Genomic DNA, 20,416 nt, shown 5'->3' with positions numbered 1-20,416 from the left:
TGCAGAGTGTTTCATCCAAAGTGCATTGGGTGTGCTTTTGGACCATGAAATGCACATATACTGAGGTTGCGTCCACACCATCCATTTAAAGCACATTTACCACTTTAACAGTCATGTCTCCTCACCCCTCATGTACCCTGGGAACTGTAGTTTACCCTCCACAGAGTTATAGTTCCCAGGACCCTGAACCAACTACAGTTCCAAGGGTTCTTTGTGGGAAGACATGCATTTAAATGCTTTAAATATGCATATCAATACTGCATTGTTCTAGCCAGCCCCAGATGACTGATAAACAGTTTTCCGCTGAGGATGAGCAGTGTGCGTATCATTGCATGGTTCTAGGAAGCCCACATTGAAGCTCAAAAATCCTGGGCTCAGAATATGAAAGGAAATTTCATGAAAGGATTTTTATCCATCTGGATAAATTTGTCCAATTGGACAAATACATTTCAAGGTAAGCTTCTCTGCTCTTGAAAATGCCCTTCTGCTCATAGTTTAAATTTGGTGACTATTCTGCACCTGCATGACCTGCTATTCTTAGACTAAGCACTCAGAAAAGCAGCTGCTATGTTGGTGATTGGTTGGTTAAAGCTATTGTGAACTTTTTAAAAGGAGTGTTTAGTTTACCCATTTGAGCCTGGTGCCTGAGTCCTAATCAACCTGGCTAGGAATGTCCAAGTCAGAAAAACTCTCATACGCTCCAAGTGCAGGACATGCATCGTGTAAGTGTGACCTTTTAGAAAAGCAATTCACAAGTACAGATGGTTGGGGATTTCATTTGGTCGTCATTTTTAAGCAAAAGAATGACTTCATATGACCTCAGCACAAATTTTGTAAAAACAGATATACCCTTCTGCTCAATATAATCATTTGGAAGCGATCAAAATCACCTGCTGGAGGTAAATCATCAGACTGCAGTGAAAACAAATTAAAAGGCCTAATAAAAATGAAAAGATCTTTGCTGGGCACTTAACTGGAGGTAGAATTAATTTTCTACCTCCACTGTCAGAGACAGTATGTCTCTGAATGCCAGTTGCTGGGAATTACAAGTGAGAAGAGTGCTCTTGCACTCAGGTCCTGCTTTCAGGCTTCTCATGGACATCTGGTTGGCCACTGTGAGAACAGGATGGTGGAGTAGATGGGCCATTGGCAGTGGGTATGATCAGAGGTACTTCACACTGTTTCTTTCCCAGCACTCTTGTCCCTGCTGGTTAACCCTTCCTCAGCTGGTTAAATCTTCCCTCTCCCGTGCTTTCCATGATGATTGACCCCATACTGCTTTTAAGCCTTTGCCTTAGCTTAATAGCAGTTGTGGTAGTGGAGAAGCAATTTCCATTAGAGGGGAAGGGAAGGTTTAAAACTTTCCACTCCCTGCAGTCCTCCCCTTCCTTGTGCTGCTCAGCTGACTGGAGAAAGGTGAGAATGGTGAAAGGAGGCTGGACTGCAGAAAAATGTTAATCTTTTAACTGGAGCCCAGACCTTCCACTGCCCAGCTGATCAATGGGAAGGAATGTTGTGGGCTGTGTAAGATTAGACAGTGGGCCAGAAGCAGCCTGGGCAGCTTAGATTGTACACTTCTGAAAAAAATAGAAAAAAAGGCATGTTTCTTGGAGATTATGGCCCAAGAATGTGCATATAGCCTGGAGAATGTACAAAATGCAGTCGAGATCATATACATTTCCCAAGGCCTGTTTGAGATTATGCATAAAAGCCAGAGAATGTACAAAATTCAGCCGAGATATGCACATTCCCCAAGGCCTGTTGTAGATTATGCATAATGGCCAAAGAATGTTCATACTTTATCCAAGATACACACATTCCCCAAAACTTGTTGGGGATTATGCATAATGGCTGGAGAATGTACAGAATTCAGGTGATATATGTACATTTCCCAAGGCCTGTTGGAGATTATATATATTGACTGGGAAATATGCACAATTCTCTCTTTATGAAAGGCTAAGTGTGTGGAAGAGCTAGTGTGGCGTAGTGGTTAGAGTGTTGGACTATGACCTGGGAGACCAGGGTTTGAATTCCCACACAGCCATGAAACCCACTGGGTGACCTTGGGCCAGTCATTGCCTCTCAGCCTCAGAGGGAGGCAATGGTAAACCACCTCTGAATACCGCTTGCCATGAAAACCCTATTCATAGGGTCGCCATAAATCAGAAAAGACTTGAAGGCAGTCCATTTCCATTTTTCATTGTATACATTCTTCATGAGACCTGCTGAATGTGCACAATGGCCAGTTATTATGCACATTTAGCTGCTCAGTTTATACTCCCTTTAATATATATATATATATATATATATATATATATATATATATATATATATATATATATATAGTAAATAAAATAAGTACTCTAATCTCAAACCATGAAAAGGCTTTAGAAGTCAGAACTACCACTCTCAACCTGGAAACAGACTAGAAGTCAGCAAGGCTGCTGGAGGAGGAGGAAATCCATTATTGTTGTTGTTTTGTTAATTTTTTATTTGCAAATTTAGCAAAGAAGAAAGAAAAACAATCAAATTATATAAACAATGGAAGAAATAATAATAATAATAATAATAAAAACCACCTATCAGCTCACATTAAGGATACAATAACCATCAGTATATCCATCTTAAGTTAAACATAAGCCCTCCAGATGTCCAAATAGGTATCCACACAAAACTGATGTCTACAAAAATATGTTCAAATGTAGCCAGGGCAATAAGGATGTCAGACTATGGCCTAACATACGGTGGGTGTTATCCTACCAGGAAACCTCTAGCATGATGGCATCACATGATTTATTTATTTATTAAACTTTTATACCGCCCGACTAGCAGAAGCTCTCTGGGCGGTGAACAACAAAAATACTAAGATACACAATATAATACAATAAAAACATATAACAATAAAACAGTCTAAAATCAATTACAACAAATGATGGCATCTCTATAGCTCTTGCGAAGTCTTGATCTGCTCCAAGGTGCCACGAGAGTTAATCTTGTGCAATTTTCTCCCTGTGGGGCCTGCCCAAGTATGCTCTTGTTGAACAAGAGCTCTGTGGTAAAGGCAAGCGAGTGTATTGCTGTCAGCTTTCAGCATTCAATCTGACGTGCATTGTAATCACTGACCTAGAGGTGGAAGACACCAGTGCCCATTACTTGTTCCCCTGGGACATCCTATTCTCCTTTTCCTTATTTTCTGAAATGGCAGGCAATGCCATCTAGGTTCCTGGTTAATTCATTGCTTGGGGGCAAAATGTATGTATCCCTTGTCTGTTCTATAGGAACATTATTGAAAATAGGGTTGGGGGAAAAAGAAGTAGTCAATTAAAATTGGATTTGCCTTGGGGGATTCTCCAGTGGAGGTGGAGTCTATTGTGTGGTGGAATTAGAGCGAGCACCAAGCATCCCAGGTGGCCTTTTGTTAAGTCTGTGCATTTTTCATAGGGATGATTTAGTTTTGCTGTCCAGAACAAAAATCAACAGGGGATTCTAAGGCAGAGTTCCTAGAAAGTAAGTGGGGAACAAACAACCTCTTTCCAAAGTGGCAAGAAATTCCTCCATTTTGTCTTCTCTTTTTTAGCCAGATGTGAGGAGAAAGTATAAGATACTGATGGCTGCAGGTCTGTGTCTCTGATTAAAAAAAAGGCAGGTAGATCAGGTGTTCAGTCAAGCAGACAGGAAGGTATCAAATGGCAGGAGACACAATTTAGTCCAGAAACAAACCGTGTTTCCATACAGACACCCCTCATGACTCTCTTGAGAACAGGTTTTGTGTATGTTTCAAACCTCAGCCCTTAGAGTCTTCTCAAATCCTGATTAGTCCGGAGGTATTGAAACAGAGACTGGATGGGCATTTGTTAGGAATGTTGTGGTTCAGGTGTGGGGAATCTTTTCTAGCCAGCAGGTCAGATCCTTTTCTCCCTATCCCTGGAAGGCCAAATCTGACTGTCACCTATCAGTCACCTGACATTATAGTGACAGCAGTTGATGCTGCACTTTGAAGCCCTGACAGTTGAGACTTCAAAGCACAGCATAGGTTTGTTTGAAAGCCCTGTTGCAAACAGCTGCACACTACTTTTTAAACCTCTGGTTCCAGATGTTTAAAGTGCAGCACATATATGATTGCAAAAGGACTTTCAAATAGCTCATGCTGATCTTTGAACCTCTGGTTTTCAGAGGTTCAAAGCGCAACGTGGGGCTGTTTGAAAGTTTTTTTGCAAACAGCCCTGCAGTGGTCTTTGAACCTCAGAAAACTGGAGGTTTAAAGAACAGCATGGAGCTGTTTGCAAAAGGGCTTTCAAACAGCAGGGGAACAGGCACACACAGCCAAAGTGAGCAGGATTGAAGCTCCTGTCACCAGCTGATGAATGAAGGGTTCAATCCTTCTAGCTGCAGGGAATATGCTGGTGAAACAGATCCCAGCAGGATTGCACTCCCTGCTCATTGTAGTTGCATCTGGTGTTACAGATCGCACTGAGCAAGGGGTTGAACTACATGACTTCCGGGTTGATTCCAGCTTACAATTTAGGATGCTAGCTCTCATGGTAGCAGCATATCTCTGAGAAATGTGGGCCAAGAAATCAAATCAAAAGTAGTGTTAGATACATGGCATGCCGCTACTTTGGCAACCTGAGCAAGAAACAGAGACAAAGTATTATCTCTGAGAGAAGTTGATGAACTTTGCATGTATGTCCCAGCAATCCAGTTTTAGATTTGGGAGTGTCAGATACACAACAAATTCCTTTAAATAAACTCTCTGTGCTTTTCAATTTTTTGCATTGCAAAGTGGGCCTTTGCATTTTGCTGTATTTGTGGTTTTAAACATAGATTTTGTAAGACCTATAATGATGTTATAAACTTATGACACTCATCTCTTCCCACCCTCTTACAAGGTAAAGGATTTGTGCTTTTGGAATGCATGCCCTGGTATGCATAGACGGGCAGGCAGAGCAATGCTAATCCAGGGCCTCCAAGCCCTGGAGATAACTAGAGTGGCCAAGCCACTGCCACAGCCAAAGCCATGATGGCTCTTGCCAGTCAGGACAGAAGACAGATGAGGTGACTTCTCTTTCTGTTTTTGCTGTGCCAGCTCTTGCTAGCACAACAGAAGGGCCTGGCATGTGCCACCCCTAGCCATGAATGGGCCATCTTAGAACTCAGTGGATCCTTGGGTAGCCTACTCCACCCGTCCTGCCTCTGTAATGCTACCACTGATGAGAACACAACCAGCAGTAGCTCTCAGCAGCGGGTGTCTTTGATAGACACAACAGGGGCTACCATGGCTGTGGAGCCCACCCCAAGCTAGGGATGGGTGAGAATTTCAATTCAGTTCGCATTTCAAGCAGAATGTATCAAATTCTCCATTTCTGAAACAATATGAGAACCGAAACACAGCCATCCTTCAAAATTTGCATTTATTAGAATTTTGGGGTGCAGTTCAATGCCTATATGAGGGGAAAGTGTGCATAAAAACGAATACATGAGTGAAAATAACATGCAAAAAGGCATGAACTGATGAGTAAGGGCTTGCAAAAATGTGTACCTTTGGCAAAACTGCCTACAAAAATGTGTTTATTTGGAGAAACTCGCACTAAAATGGTGGAGAATTTTCATGAGGCTTTTTTTTTAAAAAATTGCAGATCGCTGTAGAGATGTAGAGGACTGAATTTAACATTGGAAAAATGAGAAACGGAGAGAACCGAAACAGCCAGATCTTTCCATCCCTACCCCAGGCAGAGTTGGGCACCTGTGCCCATTCCTAAACCCTTCCAGGAGCACAGAAGGGGTTGAGGATTGCTTCCCTTAATTCTTTACAGTAGGCAGGGTATTGAAACAGTGATTCGGGATAGATGAAGTTGCTTTTTGCCAGGTCCAACTAACTATTCATCTAGTCCAGTATCTTCTGCTCTGACTGGCAGCAGTTCTCCAGAGCCTCAGTCAGAGGTATTTTTCTTCATCTGTTACCTGATCCTTTAACAGGACATAAGCTTTCTCCACGTAAAGCATTAGTGCTACCATTGAGCTATGGCACGTTCCCATCAACACCCAGGAGGAGTCTATGAAGTTTCAATTAACCCACAGGAAAGCAATAATGTAACTTTTTGCAACAGAGAGCTATGCTTATTGCTGCGGAGACAGGTCAGAAGGAAAGTGCTCCAAGTGAAGCCAAAGGCTGCTTCTCTTTATTTATTTATTAAACTTTAAGTTTTTAACATAATTACAGCAAAAACAAACTACAGTGAGATATTCAAACACTTCAGTCTGATAAACACAATACACAAAAACCAATTCCATGGGAAGTTTCTGTTCACAGTAAGGTGGGACAATAACTAGGAGTCCATACACAAATGTATTTCATTGATTCTTCTCTTGATTTATTGATTTATTTTGAAGATGTATAAATCACTCTTCATCCAAAAATGAATTTCAGGGCTGTGTAACCAATACATTTTTAAATTACAAAAACATTGTAAACCTAGACTAACGATACGACGACACTGAGAAGAATAAAAACATTCAAGCTGCTAAGAATAGCATAAGTTAAAATGCCTTTGCAAAGAGAAAGGTTTTAACCTGGTGTCAACAAGAATGCAGAGTCGGTAACAAGTGCATCTCCCTTGGGAGGTCATTCCACAGTTGGGGCAACCACAGAGAAGTCACAGATTTCAGTCCTCTATTATCATTTACTAAACAATGCTGTCTTCTTTATAGCAACAGAAAAGGCCACGTCCTCAGATATCAGCCCCTGATAGCGTAGTCTTAGGCATACCTACTCAGAAGTAAGTTCCATAGAGTTCAGTGGGACTAAGGCTCCTATTCTAACCCCACTTCTAGATGGTCACTATTTTTGTGTGGGATTCAATCACATACCAACAAATTCCAGTTATGTTATGTTATGGTTTATTTCTAGGCCGCCTTTTGGCCAAAAAGGCCCCCAAGGCGGCTTACACACAAATAAAAAACACAAATACAAAATACAAATAAAAACAATACAATTTGCAAAAATTCCAGCCAACAAAATCCTAGCATTTCTAAAAAGCAACAACAGCTAAAAACCAAAAGCACTCATCTTCCTGGTAAAGGACTGTCCCCAGAAAAATGTCACTAAGAGCAGGGGTGAGGGAGCAAAGCAGGTGGAAAAACTTGCCCCTTGACGGTGCCAGCACAGTCTCACCCTGCAGCAGTACCTCTCAGTCCGCAGCTCCTCCTGATAAGGTCCAGGCAGAGGGGTGGGGCAAGGCAGGTGGAAAAACTTGCCCCTTGATGGTTCCAGCATAGTCTCACCCCAAAGTTGCACACTTTATAGGCGTTTGGGAGGCCTTGCATAACAACCCACCCTCAAATCAGACTTTTTGCAATATGGAAAGTGATGTGGAAATAAGAAGGTGTGAGATATTTGTTTTGACACAACATCATCTAACCTCCCTACAAGCAATCAGAATGAATGCTCATTAAATAACCTGTGTTATCTAATCTCTCTGAAAACAAACCAGGATGAATGCTCAATAAATAGGTTATCTTGTTGTTGTTGTTTTTGTTGTTGTTATGTGCCTTCAAGTCAATTATGACTTATAGCGACCCTATGAATCGGGTTATCTGGAAGTGCTCTAATCCCCATTACTTCTGAGCAGACATGGTTAGGACTGGAGCCTTACTCCCAAGTTAATGTGAATAGGATTGCAGTCGAAGACTCTTGACAATTAAGTAGCTGCCCATACTGTTCTTCATTTCTCCATGCTGATTTTAATGTACTTCAAATTTCATCTTTCTCTTTTTTTAAAAAAATAAAGAAAATCCAATCATTTATAGGACAAAGCAAATGAAGGTCCATTTCACATTGCTATACATTTCTTATTTTTAAATGGTATCGATTTAAATGCAGATTTCTCATGTGGAGCTTGGAAGCAAGAGCTTTCAATTTAAATGTTAATGGAAGAGTAAACTTCAAAATAATAATAAAAAATTCTCTATGAGAAAGATCACTTCCTTGCTGTAGTTAATATCTTTCTATACTGGTCCCTCTTTCCATATACTCCCACTGGCAGCCTGCCCTGTATTAAATGGTCTTAATGGTAAATTAAAATAAGAATATACCTTTGGAAATGCCTAAGTTAAAGCTTTTAATGTCACAGTCTGCAGGAGGCTTGAGCAGAGACTTGAGGGGTTGATAGCGCAGAAATCTCATCCTTTATCTCTAGCTTGTTTCTTAACAGCCCATTCATCAAAATAGTTGTTCCAAAAGCTTTATATGGTTATTTTGAGGTTGATGCAGCATAATGTTCTGGTGGGAGAAAGATAAGAGAATATATTTATTCACACAGGCCTGCCGAATCTTCCCTTGATTAAAGGCAACTTCACAGGGCCAGCCCTACCCTAAGGTAGAGTAAGGTGTGGCTGCTTCAGTGGCAGATGCCCAGGGGGTTGGCGGCAGCAGCAAGGTGTTAGAGGACAGTCTCCTGCCCCATGCCCCCTGGCTACCCTGCTGCCCTCAGGTATGGGAGAGGATGATGTCCCATCACAGTGCTGAAGGAAGGGTCATCTACAAAACAAGTCTGTTTTCGTATGTCGAATTGACAGAGGGTATCATCTTGTCCTTTGCCTCAGACAGCAGAATGCCTTGGGCCTACTCTGGTAAGCAGGGAAACTTCAGTGGACATAGATGCAGGGCAGGGTGAGGGAAGAAGCTAAACTGAGATCTACAGATCCACAAGTGCCAGTGTGCCTGCCAGTACCTCCTACGGTACCCCTGAAAGGTCTCCATAAATATCCCCTCAAAATTCCACAGTGCGTAAAAGAGACGGTTTGCTCCTCCTGCTCAGTTCCTGTTTGCACTGGCTCAACCTCTCCTATATTAAACACACAAATATGTCCCCATTTCCTTGGATGCCAGGATTTTACACCCACCTTCCCATCTGTTCTGAACAAAGGAGAGGTGCAAAGAGCTGCTTTCTGTGATGGAGCATTGCAACAGGTGATTTAGGTGCCTGTTTCCCATTGATGGGGCAGCTGACGGGTAGCATTCCTGTACCATATTGCATTGTATCTCATTTTCTGCTCTTTTAGATGTGGCAGCCTTTATGCCATGCCCCCATGACAGTCATTTTGTGTTATGACACCCCCACCCACCCATGAAAGCCATTTTGTTTTCAGTGTAGGTCTTGGGGGGCTGCTGGCACAGTGCCTTTCCACTAGCCCTGCACCGTGTCCTTGAATGCCACACCTGAATTACTGCCTTCATCTGACCACCCGGTGGATTGCCTCTTGACCTCTGATGCCCTTGCCTGAACTTCTAGCTGCGTGCCCAGGTTCTGGACTGCTTGTGGACCTTGCCCTGGATCCTCACCTGCTTATGCCTAGCCTAAAATGGGAAACAGCCCTAGAAAGTATGAAAACTACTGATGCATAGTGTGATTGCTGAATCTTCTTTCTTGGTGACTTTGAAAAAAAGTGCTGGTGTGATCTGGGTTATGAATCTTTGAGTATGTGATATGCTGTCCTATTGCAAAAGGTTGGACTAAATCATAAAGAGAAAGAGAGGGGGGAAATAGAAGAGTGCACAAGCCACCATTTGGGTGGGAGGACCATCACACAGATAGGGGGAGTTGCTGTGACTCTGCATCCTGATGGGGCAGTGCCTTCTTTTCCTAGCACCACTCAAACAGCTGTGTTCAGCTGGAAACAGGAGGTGCTGATTAAACTGCATTGGGACCGCTTGGCTGAGAGACCCGCAGGATTTCTTCAAACTCTGCGGTACAGTGTTAGCCAAGGAGGCACACTTCTTTTCTAGTCTGACCTCCTTCTTCCTAAATAGCTGAAGGGTGCTGATTCAGTACTGCACTGCTATGCATACATTCATTTCCCATGGAAGAAGTGCTCTGAATAGACTTATCCTGAGTGCTGACATTTCTGTGTGGGCTGTTGTGACGGGAGGAATGCCAGCTAGATTGCACCAGGCAAGCGAGAGCAGTTCAGACAACCAGCTCACGGTTCCTCTTTCACACCACTGCCATTTGCAAGTGGTGCCCTTGGCAGCAGTTATGTCAGGTCAGGAAATGGTTACGGTCAGAAAGTCGACTCTGGGTTTCTTCCTGATCAGTGGTGGCTGGTGCCCATTAGGACTGATGGGGCAGAAGGCAGGGAGCCCTGCAGGAAACGGAGCCAGAGTCAATAACAGGGAGAGGCAACAGATTCTAATTTTCCATCCTCTTCCTTCTCCCTGTTGAGTTCTGCCAGAACACCAAGAGTAAGGAAGAGGATGAAGCTGATAGGCCACCCCCTGGATGGGTTGTTAGTAAGAAAACAGGCAAGTGAAAGCTGGCAGGGGGCTAACTGAGGTTGGTGGGGCAGTGCCCCACTTACCCTAATAGACCAGCCTCCATTGTGTTTGATGTATTAATTTATTTTTTAAAAAGAATGCTGATAAATAGAATGTTTTGGATAGGTAGGTAATATACTGTATGTGTGTGGGGCTGGTGGTGGCATGGTCAGAATTTTTCTCGTATAATGGACAGCTTTGCACCACAAACTATTTTTGTGTGCCTACCTGGTCAGGTATAAATACCTACTCTCTCTGCTAAGATTCAGGAGCTGTTGTTATGTGGCTTCCACGATACCGCTGCTGATTTGATGGAAACCAATCTATTTTTTATTTGAGTCCACTGATGAATTGTTTACCATCAAATATCTCAAAGCGATTTCATAGTAAAAGCATCACCAATAAATGCAGTTAAAAACAATTCCTTATGTAGAAAGGCTTGAAAACGATGCCATGTGTAAAAACAATTCTATCAATACAATTAAAAACACTTCCACATATAAAAACTATTCAAAACGATTCCATACATGAAAATGATTTCAGACCCAATGCAGACACAGGCTGGGATAAAGCTCTCCACTTAAAATATTTGTTTGAAAAGGAAGGTCTTCAATAGGTGCTGAAAAGACAACAGGCATTAACATGTAATGGGAAGGAGCTCCAAAAGGTAGGTGCCACCACATTAAAGGCCCAGTTCCTATATTATATGGAACAGGTCTCCTGATGAGATAGTATCTGCAGAATGCTCTTTCCTGCAGAGTGCAGTGATAGATTGGATATATAAGGGGTGAGACTACTTTTTAGGCAGGGCCTAATCATGTGGATGGGGCTGGCGATGAGAATTGCCTCTGAAGCCAATGTTGTACCATACTAGGGTTCAGGGGCACTTGGGTGGTAAGTAACTATTTAACCAGCCCTGCCTGGATGATTATTGCAACCTCTTCTATACTACCATCTGTACTACTTAAAAACGTACTCATAGTGAATAGATATCCTCCTGAGCGTGTGGATATTATGACTTTCACAGTGATCATGCTGATGGTTCTTCAAAATTCTTCTCTGCTGAAAACATGCCCATTTCTACACATCCATGTGATAAAAATGAAAACTCACTATGTTTTGAGATACAGGGCATTTTAAAGAAGACCAGTGAAAGGAATGAGGGAATAAAAAGTAATCAGATTACCTTCTACCCAAGACTTTTTGCTATAGCATAGTTAGCATACTGGTCAATCCAGACCTCCTGCTACAGAAGTTCTGGAGGATAAGGATGTTACAGATAGTTGTTCCTAACTGTGACAAAACTCAGAGCTGAATTTTTTTAAAAGAGGTGTGTGGTGAGTGAAAAAGCCTTGAGTATTACAAAAGAAAATCTTTATTTATTTCAAATTTGTATAAACTGCTAAACATTACAAAATGCCATAACAGTGTAGATAGAATAACAATTTTAAAAATACAGCAGATAAAACAGTTCTCCAAAAAGAAATCTGATGCTAGATGATCCCTGTAATCCAATATGGATTATGGGTTCTAAACCATACCTTTAACTCCCTGCTGATCAATGTGTAGTGTTCTAAATGGGGAGGGGGGTCACTCTGAATGGCTTCACAGGTTACCTTCCAGCATTGTGATTCCTGACTCAAAGATTTATGTGACTAGAACTATTTGTGTAGATTGACCTAAGGCAAACAATAGATTGTTGATAGCCCATCATTTATGGGTGATGTGTCTTCCTGGGAGCTGAGATGGCCCAAGAAGGCATAGGTCATGTGGTGACTGGGAAGAGTGAGTTGTTTTTTCGTTTGCCTAATTGTCAATTGTGTTACTTAAAAATGTAGAATTTGTACTTTTTAGTTGATGTTCAATTGTAATATTTAGCTGTTTACTTTGTTTTACAACGTGGCATTTTCTTTGTGTTTTGCTAGCTGATTTTTATGTGTAATATTTGTTTTGATGCTACAAAGGAATGCTGTGTTTAGTTATTGTGTTTCACAGAATGTGGAAATTTTCTGGTATATTTTGTATTTGTCTAGTATTCTGGATGTTGTAATTTATGTTGTATACCACATAGAGATAGGATGAAATATAAGTGGTATAAAAATTGTGGTGGTGATGTGATGGGTGGAAATGACTCATCCTTCTTCTCTCCAACACATGTACTAGAGGGGGCAAGGGAGGCCTGTCTATAAGCAAGAAACAAAAGTACAAGCCTTTAGTTTATTGGGGTGGGACTGAAAGAGACAGACCCAAAGGGTTCTGTGCAACAGTTTGAAGGTGCCACCGTTCCCCCCTAGAAATCTGATGAGAACTCTGTGTATGTTAGAGTGGGCTTAAGCGGTGAAACCTGCACCTATGCTCAACATGAATATATGTGTGAGTAAATCATATGTCACAGAATGCCAGCCAACCTCCAGTAACTTCCACTCCACGGAAACCCAAACCCTGGATAAACATGTGCACTCCTGGAGTTCTTACTGCATGAAGAACTGGGGTGTGAGCAAGGAACAATAGAGATAAATGATTTTTCAAGTGGGCAAATATCTCCCTAAAATAGTTAGTATTTGCAGAAGCAATTGACTTTTCCCTTTGTGGTGCTAAATAAGAGATGCTGTCCTATTTTTTCCCCTGTCTCTCAAAGAGCTCTGTGTAACTTGAAACTTGAGAGAACAGATTTTATATTTCTCATTCTTTAGAACCAACAAAATCACAATTTTCCATGAAACCCTTACAATACCATTGGTGAGAATGTCACTTTTTTAGGTTGCCAGGTGCTCAGAGCAAGAATGGATCATTTCGTTTTTATACCACTAAGACAAATGGTGACCGATATTGACAGGATTTCTTTTTTGTTCACATTGCAGACTTGCGCAGAATGACAGCTGGTTTCATGGGCATGGCTGTGGCCATCATCCTCTTCGGATGGATTATTGGGGTGCTGGGCTGCTGCTGGGATCGAGGCCTTATGCAGTATGTGGCAGGACTTCTTTTCCTCATGGGAGGTAAGGGGAAATCAGGTTTCAAAGAGATGCCATTTTGCTTCTCCACATCTTCTTTCAGTAGAAAGAGTTTTGTTTCAAAATAATAGGGAATCCTGTCCAAGTTGCACTATCCCATTAATGAAAATCAGCAGAAACTGGTTAAAAATCTGGTACAACAAGCAATTCTTGAATTTATATAGCATTTTTAATAAACGCTCAATTCACTTACATTATCTCAGTAATCCTTACAACACTGTCTAAAGCAGGGGTGGGTAGGCAAAGTATGGGCTCGGCTTTTTTGTTTTTACAATATCCACTAACCAGAGCCAGATGCAATATAGTGACTTATGGGTGGGTGGGGGAAGGGGCAGGCATGTTAGGATTAAGAAACAGGGTGTCTCTGGGCATGTTCGCTGCTCAGGAATTTGTTTTTAGGACCACCGCTGAGCTCAGTCCTCCCCCCCCAAATCCACTCCTAGTTTTCCCTCAAGCTTCCTTCATGTCAGCAGCCTAATTTTAGAAAAACAGGCCTTTTTTGTTGTTGTTAGCATTGCTAAACAACTGAGAGTCAGAAACTCTTGGCAAAGATCTACCAGTCGATCCTGATTCACCTTCAACCCACCCCTAGATTTGACTCAATAGATCTGTATTTTCATCCCCAATTTGAAGGTGAGTGGGCTGAAACAGAGAGATGATGGCTTGAGATTTAACAAGGTCATGTTGACAATACATGCTTGAAATTGGCTTAATGGGTTTTTTTATTTAAAAAATCCCCCAAGGAGCACTTCTTTTCAGCATTCTCACAAAACTACAGTTGCCTTGACTACTCAAGAAAAGCCATGACAGTTAAAACTGATTTAAAATTGGTTTAAATTGGCTGATTTCAATGGAGCATGTTCCCCAGAAAGTATATAGGATAGCAGCCTAAATGATTGAACTAGGTTGAAATGAGACATTTTGGGGGGAGGGGTTAATAAAACAGATTGTCATTCATTTTTTGATGTTGTAACACAAGCTGATTTACCACAAAAAGTTCTTGTGAGAGGTAAGGGCTTCAAAAAGCAAATGTTTTGAAATAAGGGCTTTCAAAAGTTAGAAGTGATCCTTCATCTATAGCTCTGAGTAGTTTTATAATAAGACCAACTTTACCTGTGCATATTATTCACTTTTACATTTAAACTACAGCAATCAAGTAGATAAATATATTTTAATTGATGAACCATCTGGCTTTTAACTGCTTAATCCACTAATTACATATTGCAGCGCCTCAATAAACATCCTTTTTCTGAGGATCTTGAATGAAGGAGACAGTTTCTTATTGGGAGACATCATTGAAACAAAGAATGTTCTGCTAATTGCTTATCTTTATTTTCTTAATTTGTATGAAATAATGCTGTGTTTCTCTAAAATTTATGTGTTTTGACTGGTGATTTTTGGAACAAGTAAAGGTGACAGTGATATAGTTCCCCCCCCAAAAAAAATAACCCAAGTTATTCAGTCAGATTTTTAAATCCACCAGCTTGTTAACCCTGGAAGAGTCAAAAGATGTACATATTACCTTGTTCACAATATTAGTAGTGTCTCTTCATTGCAGGGTTGGGAATGATATACAAAGTTTTCTTGGCCTGAGCAAAATTACTTTTTGGAGCACCAAAGGGAGCTTATTCCACAAGTGCAGTGATTTAAATAATTGGTATCCCCCTTTTTTTTTTGGAAAAAAATCTGTGATTAAGGTTGCTTCCACACGATATTTTATTCTAGAGTGAGTGGAGACTGAGTGCTTATTTTTTCTGTGTAGTCCACACAAAATCTAGATCTATGGCATGTTTTCTGCCCCTGAAAAGTGCTTCCTGAGAAACTGGCTTCATTCAGAAAATAAAAGTTCATTGCACATTGATTCCGCATTACCCTGCAGTGTGTCCATTTGAAAACTGATGAAAACACATGTAGGTGGTCCTGGCATGTTGTGGGTGGGTGTATACTAAGAACACAATCACCACTTTCTTCTTCATCCATCTGGGACATGTGCAGGGAGGAAAAGGCATGGATCACCAAATCAAGGGGAGTGTCATGGCCCCGTCAGAGGACTCCTCAGATGAGGATGACTCGGGAGTAACAGCAGCAGACTCAGAAGGAGACATGGAGGAGCCTCCTGAGAATCCAGCTCCTTCTCCCCCTCAGCTGCAGAGCACCCCAGAGACAGCAGAGTCCCTGCAGCCAGACACAGACAGTGAACAGGATACTCCGCCCTCACCTGCAGAACGTAGACAGCAGAAGGTCAGGCAGAAGAGAGGCAGGCCTGTCTCCTTAAGGCCCAAACGCTGAGGACTCACACCTGCTGTCAACCTTGCTCTTTATAAGGCACACCTTGGCTGCAGCTTGTTGCTGACTGCAACGTCAGGCGTGGCTTGTGTGTTCCTAGTTTCCTGGCACCCTCTTTCGGACTGACCCCTTGGCACTTGATCCCGGACCTCTACTGACCTCGCTTCTGGACTCCTGACTCGGCAAGTACGCTTCGGACAAGCCTGGCCCTTATCAGATTCCCTCCTCCTAAGACCTGGCAGATTTATGGCCAGACTGCCGGCTAAGGACTTTGCTTCCCTGCCAACCACCCAGGAATTTCCAGCCCCCACCGGCACTGCTAACGCAGTGTAGAGCTGACAGGGAGGGTTTTCAAATGCATATCAAGTAACCACACCCAGCCTTGTGGATGGCAAGATGTAGAATCAGTCTACATTGAAAACAGCGTGTTGAGGATGAGCACGAACTACAGTAGGGCCCCGCTTACCGGCGTTCTGTTTTCCAGCATTCCGCTGATGCGGCGGCTTTCAATGAGAGGAAATTCCCCATTTTAAGGCAGTTTTTGCGCTTTTGTGACATTTTCGCGCAACGCGCCCCATTATTTTCAATGGGTTTCACTTTACGGCGATTTCCGCTTTACAGCGGCAGTCCAGAACAGAACCTGTTGTATAAGCAGGGCTCGCCTGTATTCCAGATTCAGAAAAATTACATTTTTGTACTGCAGATGGGTTGGTGTCTTCACAACCTAAAGCTCTAGTTGATTAGTTGTACCAATCCATCTATTAAAGCTTGCAGTCCTGATCAGACAGTTTTGTCTGTTCATTTGCATAAATGATTGATGAGGAGTGAACCTCCTTAGTTTACCACAATTTCATCTCATTTTTTAAAGCTTTCCCTGTGAGCACTTTTTTTAAAAAAACTGTCTTTTTAAGAATTCATAAGAAAAATCAGGAAGAAAAATAGATTAATGCCTCTCCGAAGGTCCTCTTCCTTCACAAGCACAAAAATCTTACCTTTCAAACAAAAGGGGGGTCAATGAATGGTTGCAGGGAGGGCTCATTAGCGATAGGAGGGTTCTTACTGTCATTTCCTGTTGGGGAGCATGGGATCTGTAGTTCCCTCTGCCTCCTGAATTGAATTACAAGCCATAGGAAACCACAAATCCCATGTTCTGTAGCAGGAAATAATGCAGCTTTATTTTCCAGATTAGGAAACCCTGATTTTCAGTTTATGAGAATGGGAAAGGGCTGTAGTGGTAGAGGTGGGAGAGAAATTCTGTTCAGTTTGCATTTGAAGGCACACGCTGAATACACACTTTCCAAAACAATAAGAAAAGTGATACACAGCCATCCTTCAAAATTTGTACTTCTCTGAATTTTGTTCTCCAGCCAAGTCATGTGTACAAAAATGCAAATACTGGGTAAAGTGTGCATAGAACAAGCATATATTAGTGAAAGTGACATGCAAAGATGCATTATATTAGGGGAAACTGCTCTGCAAAAAGGTGCATATTGGACAAAATTAGAAACAAACGTGTATATTAGAAGAAATTCACACTAAAGTGCTGATGAATTTTCATAAGAACTTTTAAGAAATCACAAACTGATGTGGAAATGTGGAGAACTGAACTTAAGACTGGAAAAATGAGAAACAGAGTTTAAGTGAAACTGACAGATTCGCCTATCCCAAAGCAAGGATATGAAAATGGAAATGGCCCGTCTTCAAGTTGATCCCAACTTATGGCAACCCTATGAATAAGGTTTCATGGTATTCAGAGGGGGTTTACCATTGCCTTCCTCTGAGGCTGAGAGGCAGTGATTGGCCCAAGGTCACCCAGTGAGCTTCATGGCTGTGTGGGGATTCGTAGTCCAACACTCTAACCACTACGCCACACTGGCTCTCAAACAAGCATATGAGTAGGAGTTAATTTCATTGTGGGCTTGACTCAAATTCAAAGGGTTCTAGGCCCAATTTACAGTGCAATGAGGCTTTCTGAATGAGGGAAGTTTATATTCTGAATTTTGCTTACTAATACTGATAGGGGTAATGTGGCCATTGCTGCACACATGTCATAATTCCATGGAAATATCAGGTTATGGCACTGGATGCAGAATTCAGCTTCATGAGAATCTAAGCTTCTAAATTATTTATTTTTAAAAAACCAAACTTCTAGCTCTCATTGTTGCCAAAGGAATGCTTGAAAGTGTGCGGGCAAAGCCTGGCAAAATCTCAGACACTACAGGCATGGCTGTGTAAGATTTCTAGTGGCTGGTAGTAAGGCTTCAGTGCTTAGCATCGTTTCTTGCCACTCATGATGTGTAAGAAAACCAGAATAAGAGACATAAAATAGCAAAATGCCAAATAAATTATGCAGATTGGCTGAATGTGATCAATGTTCAAGTGACAATATTTAGCTGTGATTGATTCTTATACAGTATATATATGATACAGGCCTGAGATAAATGTCAAGTAAGCGTTAGTATATGCACACAAACAGGGATTTCCACATTCCCTGCTCCACTCACTTTTGCCTCTGGCCCTGCCCACTACTGGCATGTGGCCCTCAGGAGTTTGGCCAGAAGGGAATGTGCCCCTTAGGCTGAAAATGTTGCCCTACTCCTGCTCTAGAGGAAATCCAGGTTAATTTTCAACTTGAGAGGAGGCCACTACCTCCTCAGCCACGCACTTTCTTCTCAGGCCTTTCTCCTCCATTGGCACTGATATGACAATACAAGGGAGCGTATCTAATTCTTAATGAGTCAAAGTTTTGGCTGAGCAAAGTTCACACCCACCCACCCAGTTTGTATATGAGAGCAGCCATATTGGCATAATAACTTCTGCAAGGGTTTTGATTCAGCACTTGGGAAGAGGAGGAGGAGGACTATGGCATTACACAAAAATCAATAAGAACACAAGTCAAATGAATTAGAAATTGGGTAAATGGTAGGTTCCCAAATGTAACTGTTAACAGGGAAATTATCATTAAATGCAAGTATTGTGCAGGCATCAATTCTTGACCCAATGCTATTCAATATCTTTGCCAACCATCTGGAAGAAACTAGAAAATCATTGCAGATAATAAACATAAGGACTGGTGGGATAGCGAAGAATGACAACAATGTCAATTCTACAAAGTGAACTGAGTTGTTTAGTAAGCTTCTTCTCAAATTCAAGGAGCAGGGTTTTAACATAGCTCACAGGTTAGGCTAAAATCAGCAAAGACTGTAATGGCCACTCAGTGACATATGTCATGTGAACCATTGACCCGTCGTATAGGTCAGCCTTTCCCAACCAGTGTGCCTCCAGATGTTGTTGGACCACAATTCCCATCTTTCCTGACCATTGGCAATGCTGGCTGAGGCTGCTGGGAGTTGTGGTCCAACAACATCTGGAGGCACACTGGTTGGAAAAGGCTGGTATAGGTGTTGTATTTACTTAGAATACATACACACCATACCTTTAAATCACATGACTTTCGCCAAAGAATTCTGGCAACCATAGTTTGTTAAGTGGGCTGGGAATTGTAGATCTGTAAACTACAGTTCCCAAGATTCTTTGGGGGATGTCATGTACTTTAAATGTATGGTGTGTACACAGTGACAAAGAGGTATGTCCCAGAAGTATCATTTGGAGGAATTAGCCAAAGGAAGAGGACTGATCCATGTGCATATGGCAAAGAACAGGAGCAAGCCTGTTAAACACACATCTACACAGAGAGCAAGTGGAGGCTAGTACATTAGGGCAAGTGGGACATTGCCTCACCAACCTCAGAGTGTTCTCTACCAGCCCTCACTTGCCTACCTCCTTACTTAAAACCAATCCAAAGGGTGGCATTGGCTGTCAGCTTCTTCCTTTTCTTTGGTCTCAGTATTGCCCTTGTAGAACTCAGCAGGGAAGAGGGTGGAGGACCAAGCTAGAATGAGTTGACTCTGCCTGCCATTGGCTCTGGCTCCACCTACTGTCAGGGTTTCTGTCTTCTGCCCCACCAGCCCCAATGGGCACCAGCCCCCACTGCATAGAGCTTCATGTTAATTAAAGCTTACACCCATCAGTACCTATACTAATAGCCCCACTTGCCTAATCTCTTACTGCACCTTTTTTGATACTTCCATGCACAAGTCACAGTTCATGTTAAACGTTTACATGCACCTAAACAGAATTCTCAACTCCAACAAGTACACTTTTTTTACCAGAATTTGCTCTTCATTTTGACTGTTTGGCACCAATTGTAGCAATGGAAACAAATGTATATTCTAGGTCTGCCAACTCCCTCCCACTCCTGCTCATTCCCTCCCCAAAAAACCATCCTGTAGACAGCACATCTTCATTTACTAATGCTAGCAGGCATAAACCAACTGTGAATTTGGAAAGGGAAGGTATCAAGAAATTGCGAGGGGAGGGAGAGAGAAGTGAGGTAAGGTTGCAGCATTTGGGGCTCATTAGTTTAGAGAAAACGCAAGTCAGAAGTGACATGATAGAAGTGTATAAAGCTATGCATAAGGGTGGAGAAAGTGGATAAATATTTTTCTCTCTATCTGTTATAACACTAGAGGATATCCAATGAAGCTGAATGTTTGAAGAGTCAGGACAAAGGAAAGTCCTACCTTGCACAGTATTTAGTTAAACTAATTTGCTCCCACAAGAGGCACTGATGGACTCCAACTTATTTATTATTATTTAATTTTTTAATTAAATTTATATCCTGCCCTTCCTCCCATAAGGAGCCCAGAAGGAATTCGGATGGCTTTTAAAAAAGGACTAGGCAAATTCTTGGTGGATAAGGCTACCAATAGTTACTAGCCACAATGGCTATGTTCTGCCTCCA

General features: G+C 41.9%; 1 protein-coding gene across 1 annotated transcript in view; it reads left to right on the top strand.

Moving 5' to 3' along the window:
- TMEM178B (transmembrane protein 178B) overlaps nt 1–20,416 on the top strand; it is a 384,208-nt gene that overhangs the window by 327,433 nt on the left and 36,359 nt on the right. Inside the window, exon 3 of the mRNA XM_061638769.1 lies at nt 13,174–13,311. Coding sequence (XP_061494753.1) covers nt 13,174–13,311 — 138 coding nt within the window. The remainder of the gene's footprint in view (nt 1–13,173; nt 13,312–20,416) is intronic.

The sequence above is a fragment of the Rhineura floridana genome, chromosome 8 (assembly GCF_030035675.1).
Source record: "Rhineura floridana isolate rRhiFlo1 chromosome 8, rRhiFlo1.hap2, whole genome shotgun sequence".
In the NCBI taxonomy this organism is placed as follows: Eukaryota; Metazoa; Chordata; class Lepidosauria; order Squamata; family Rhineuridae; genus Rhineura; species Rhineura floridana.
This window is presented reverse-complemented; position numbering and strand designations above follow the sequence as displayed.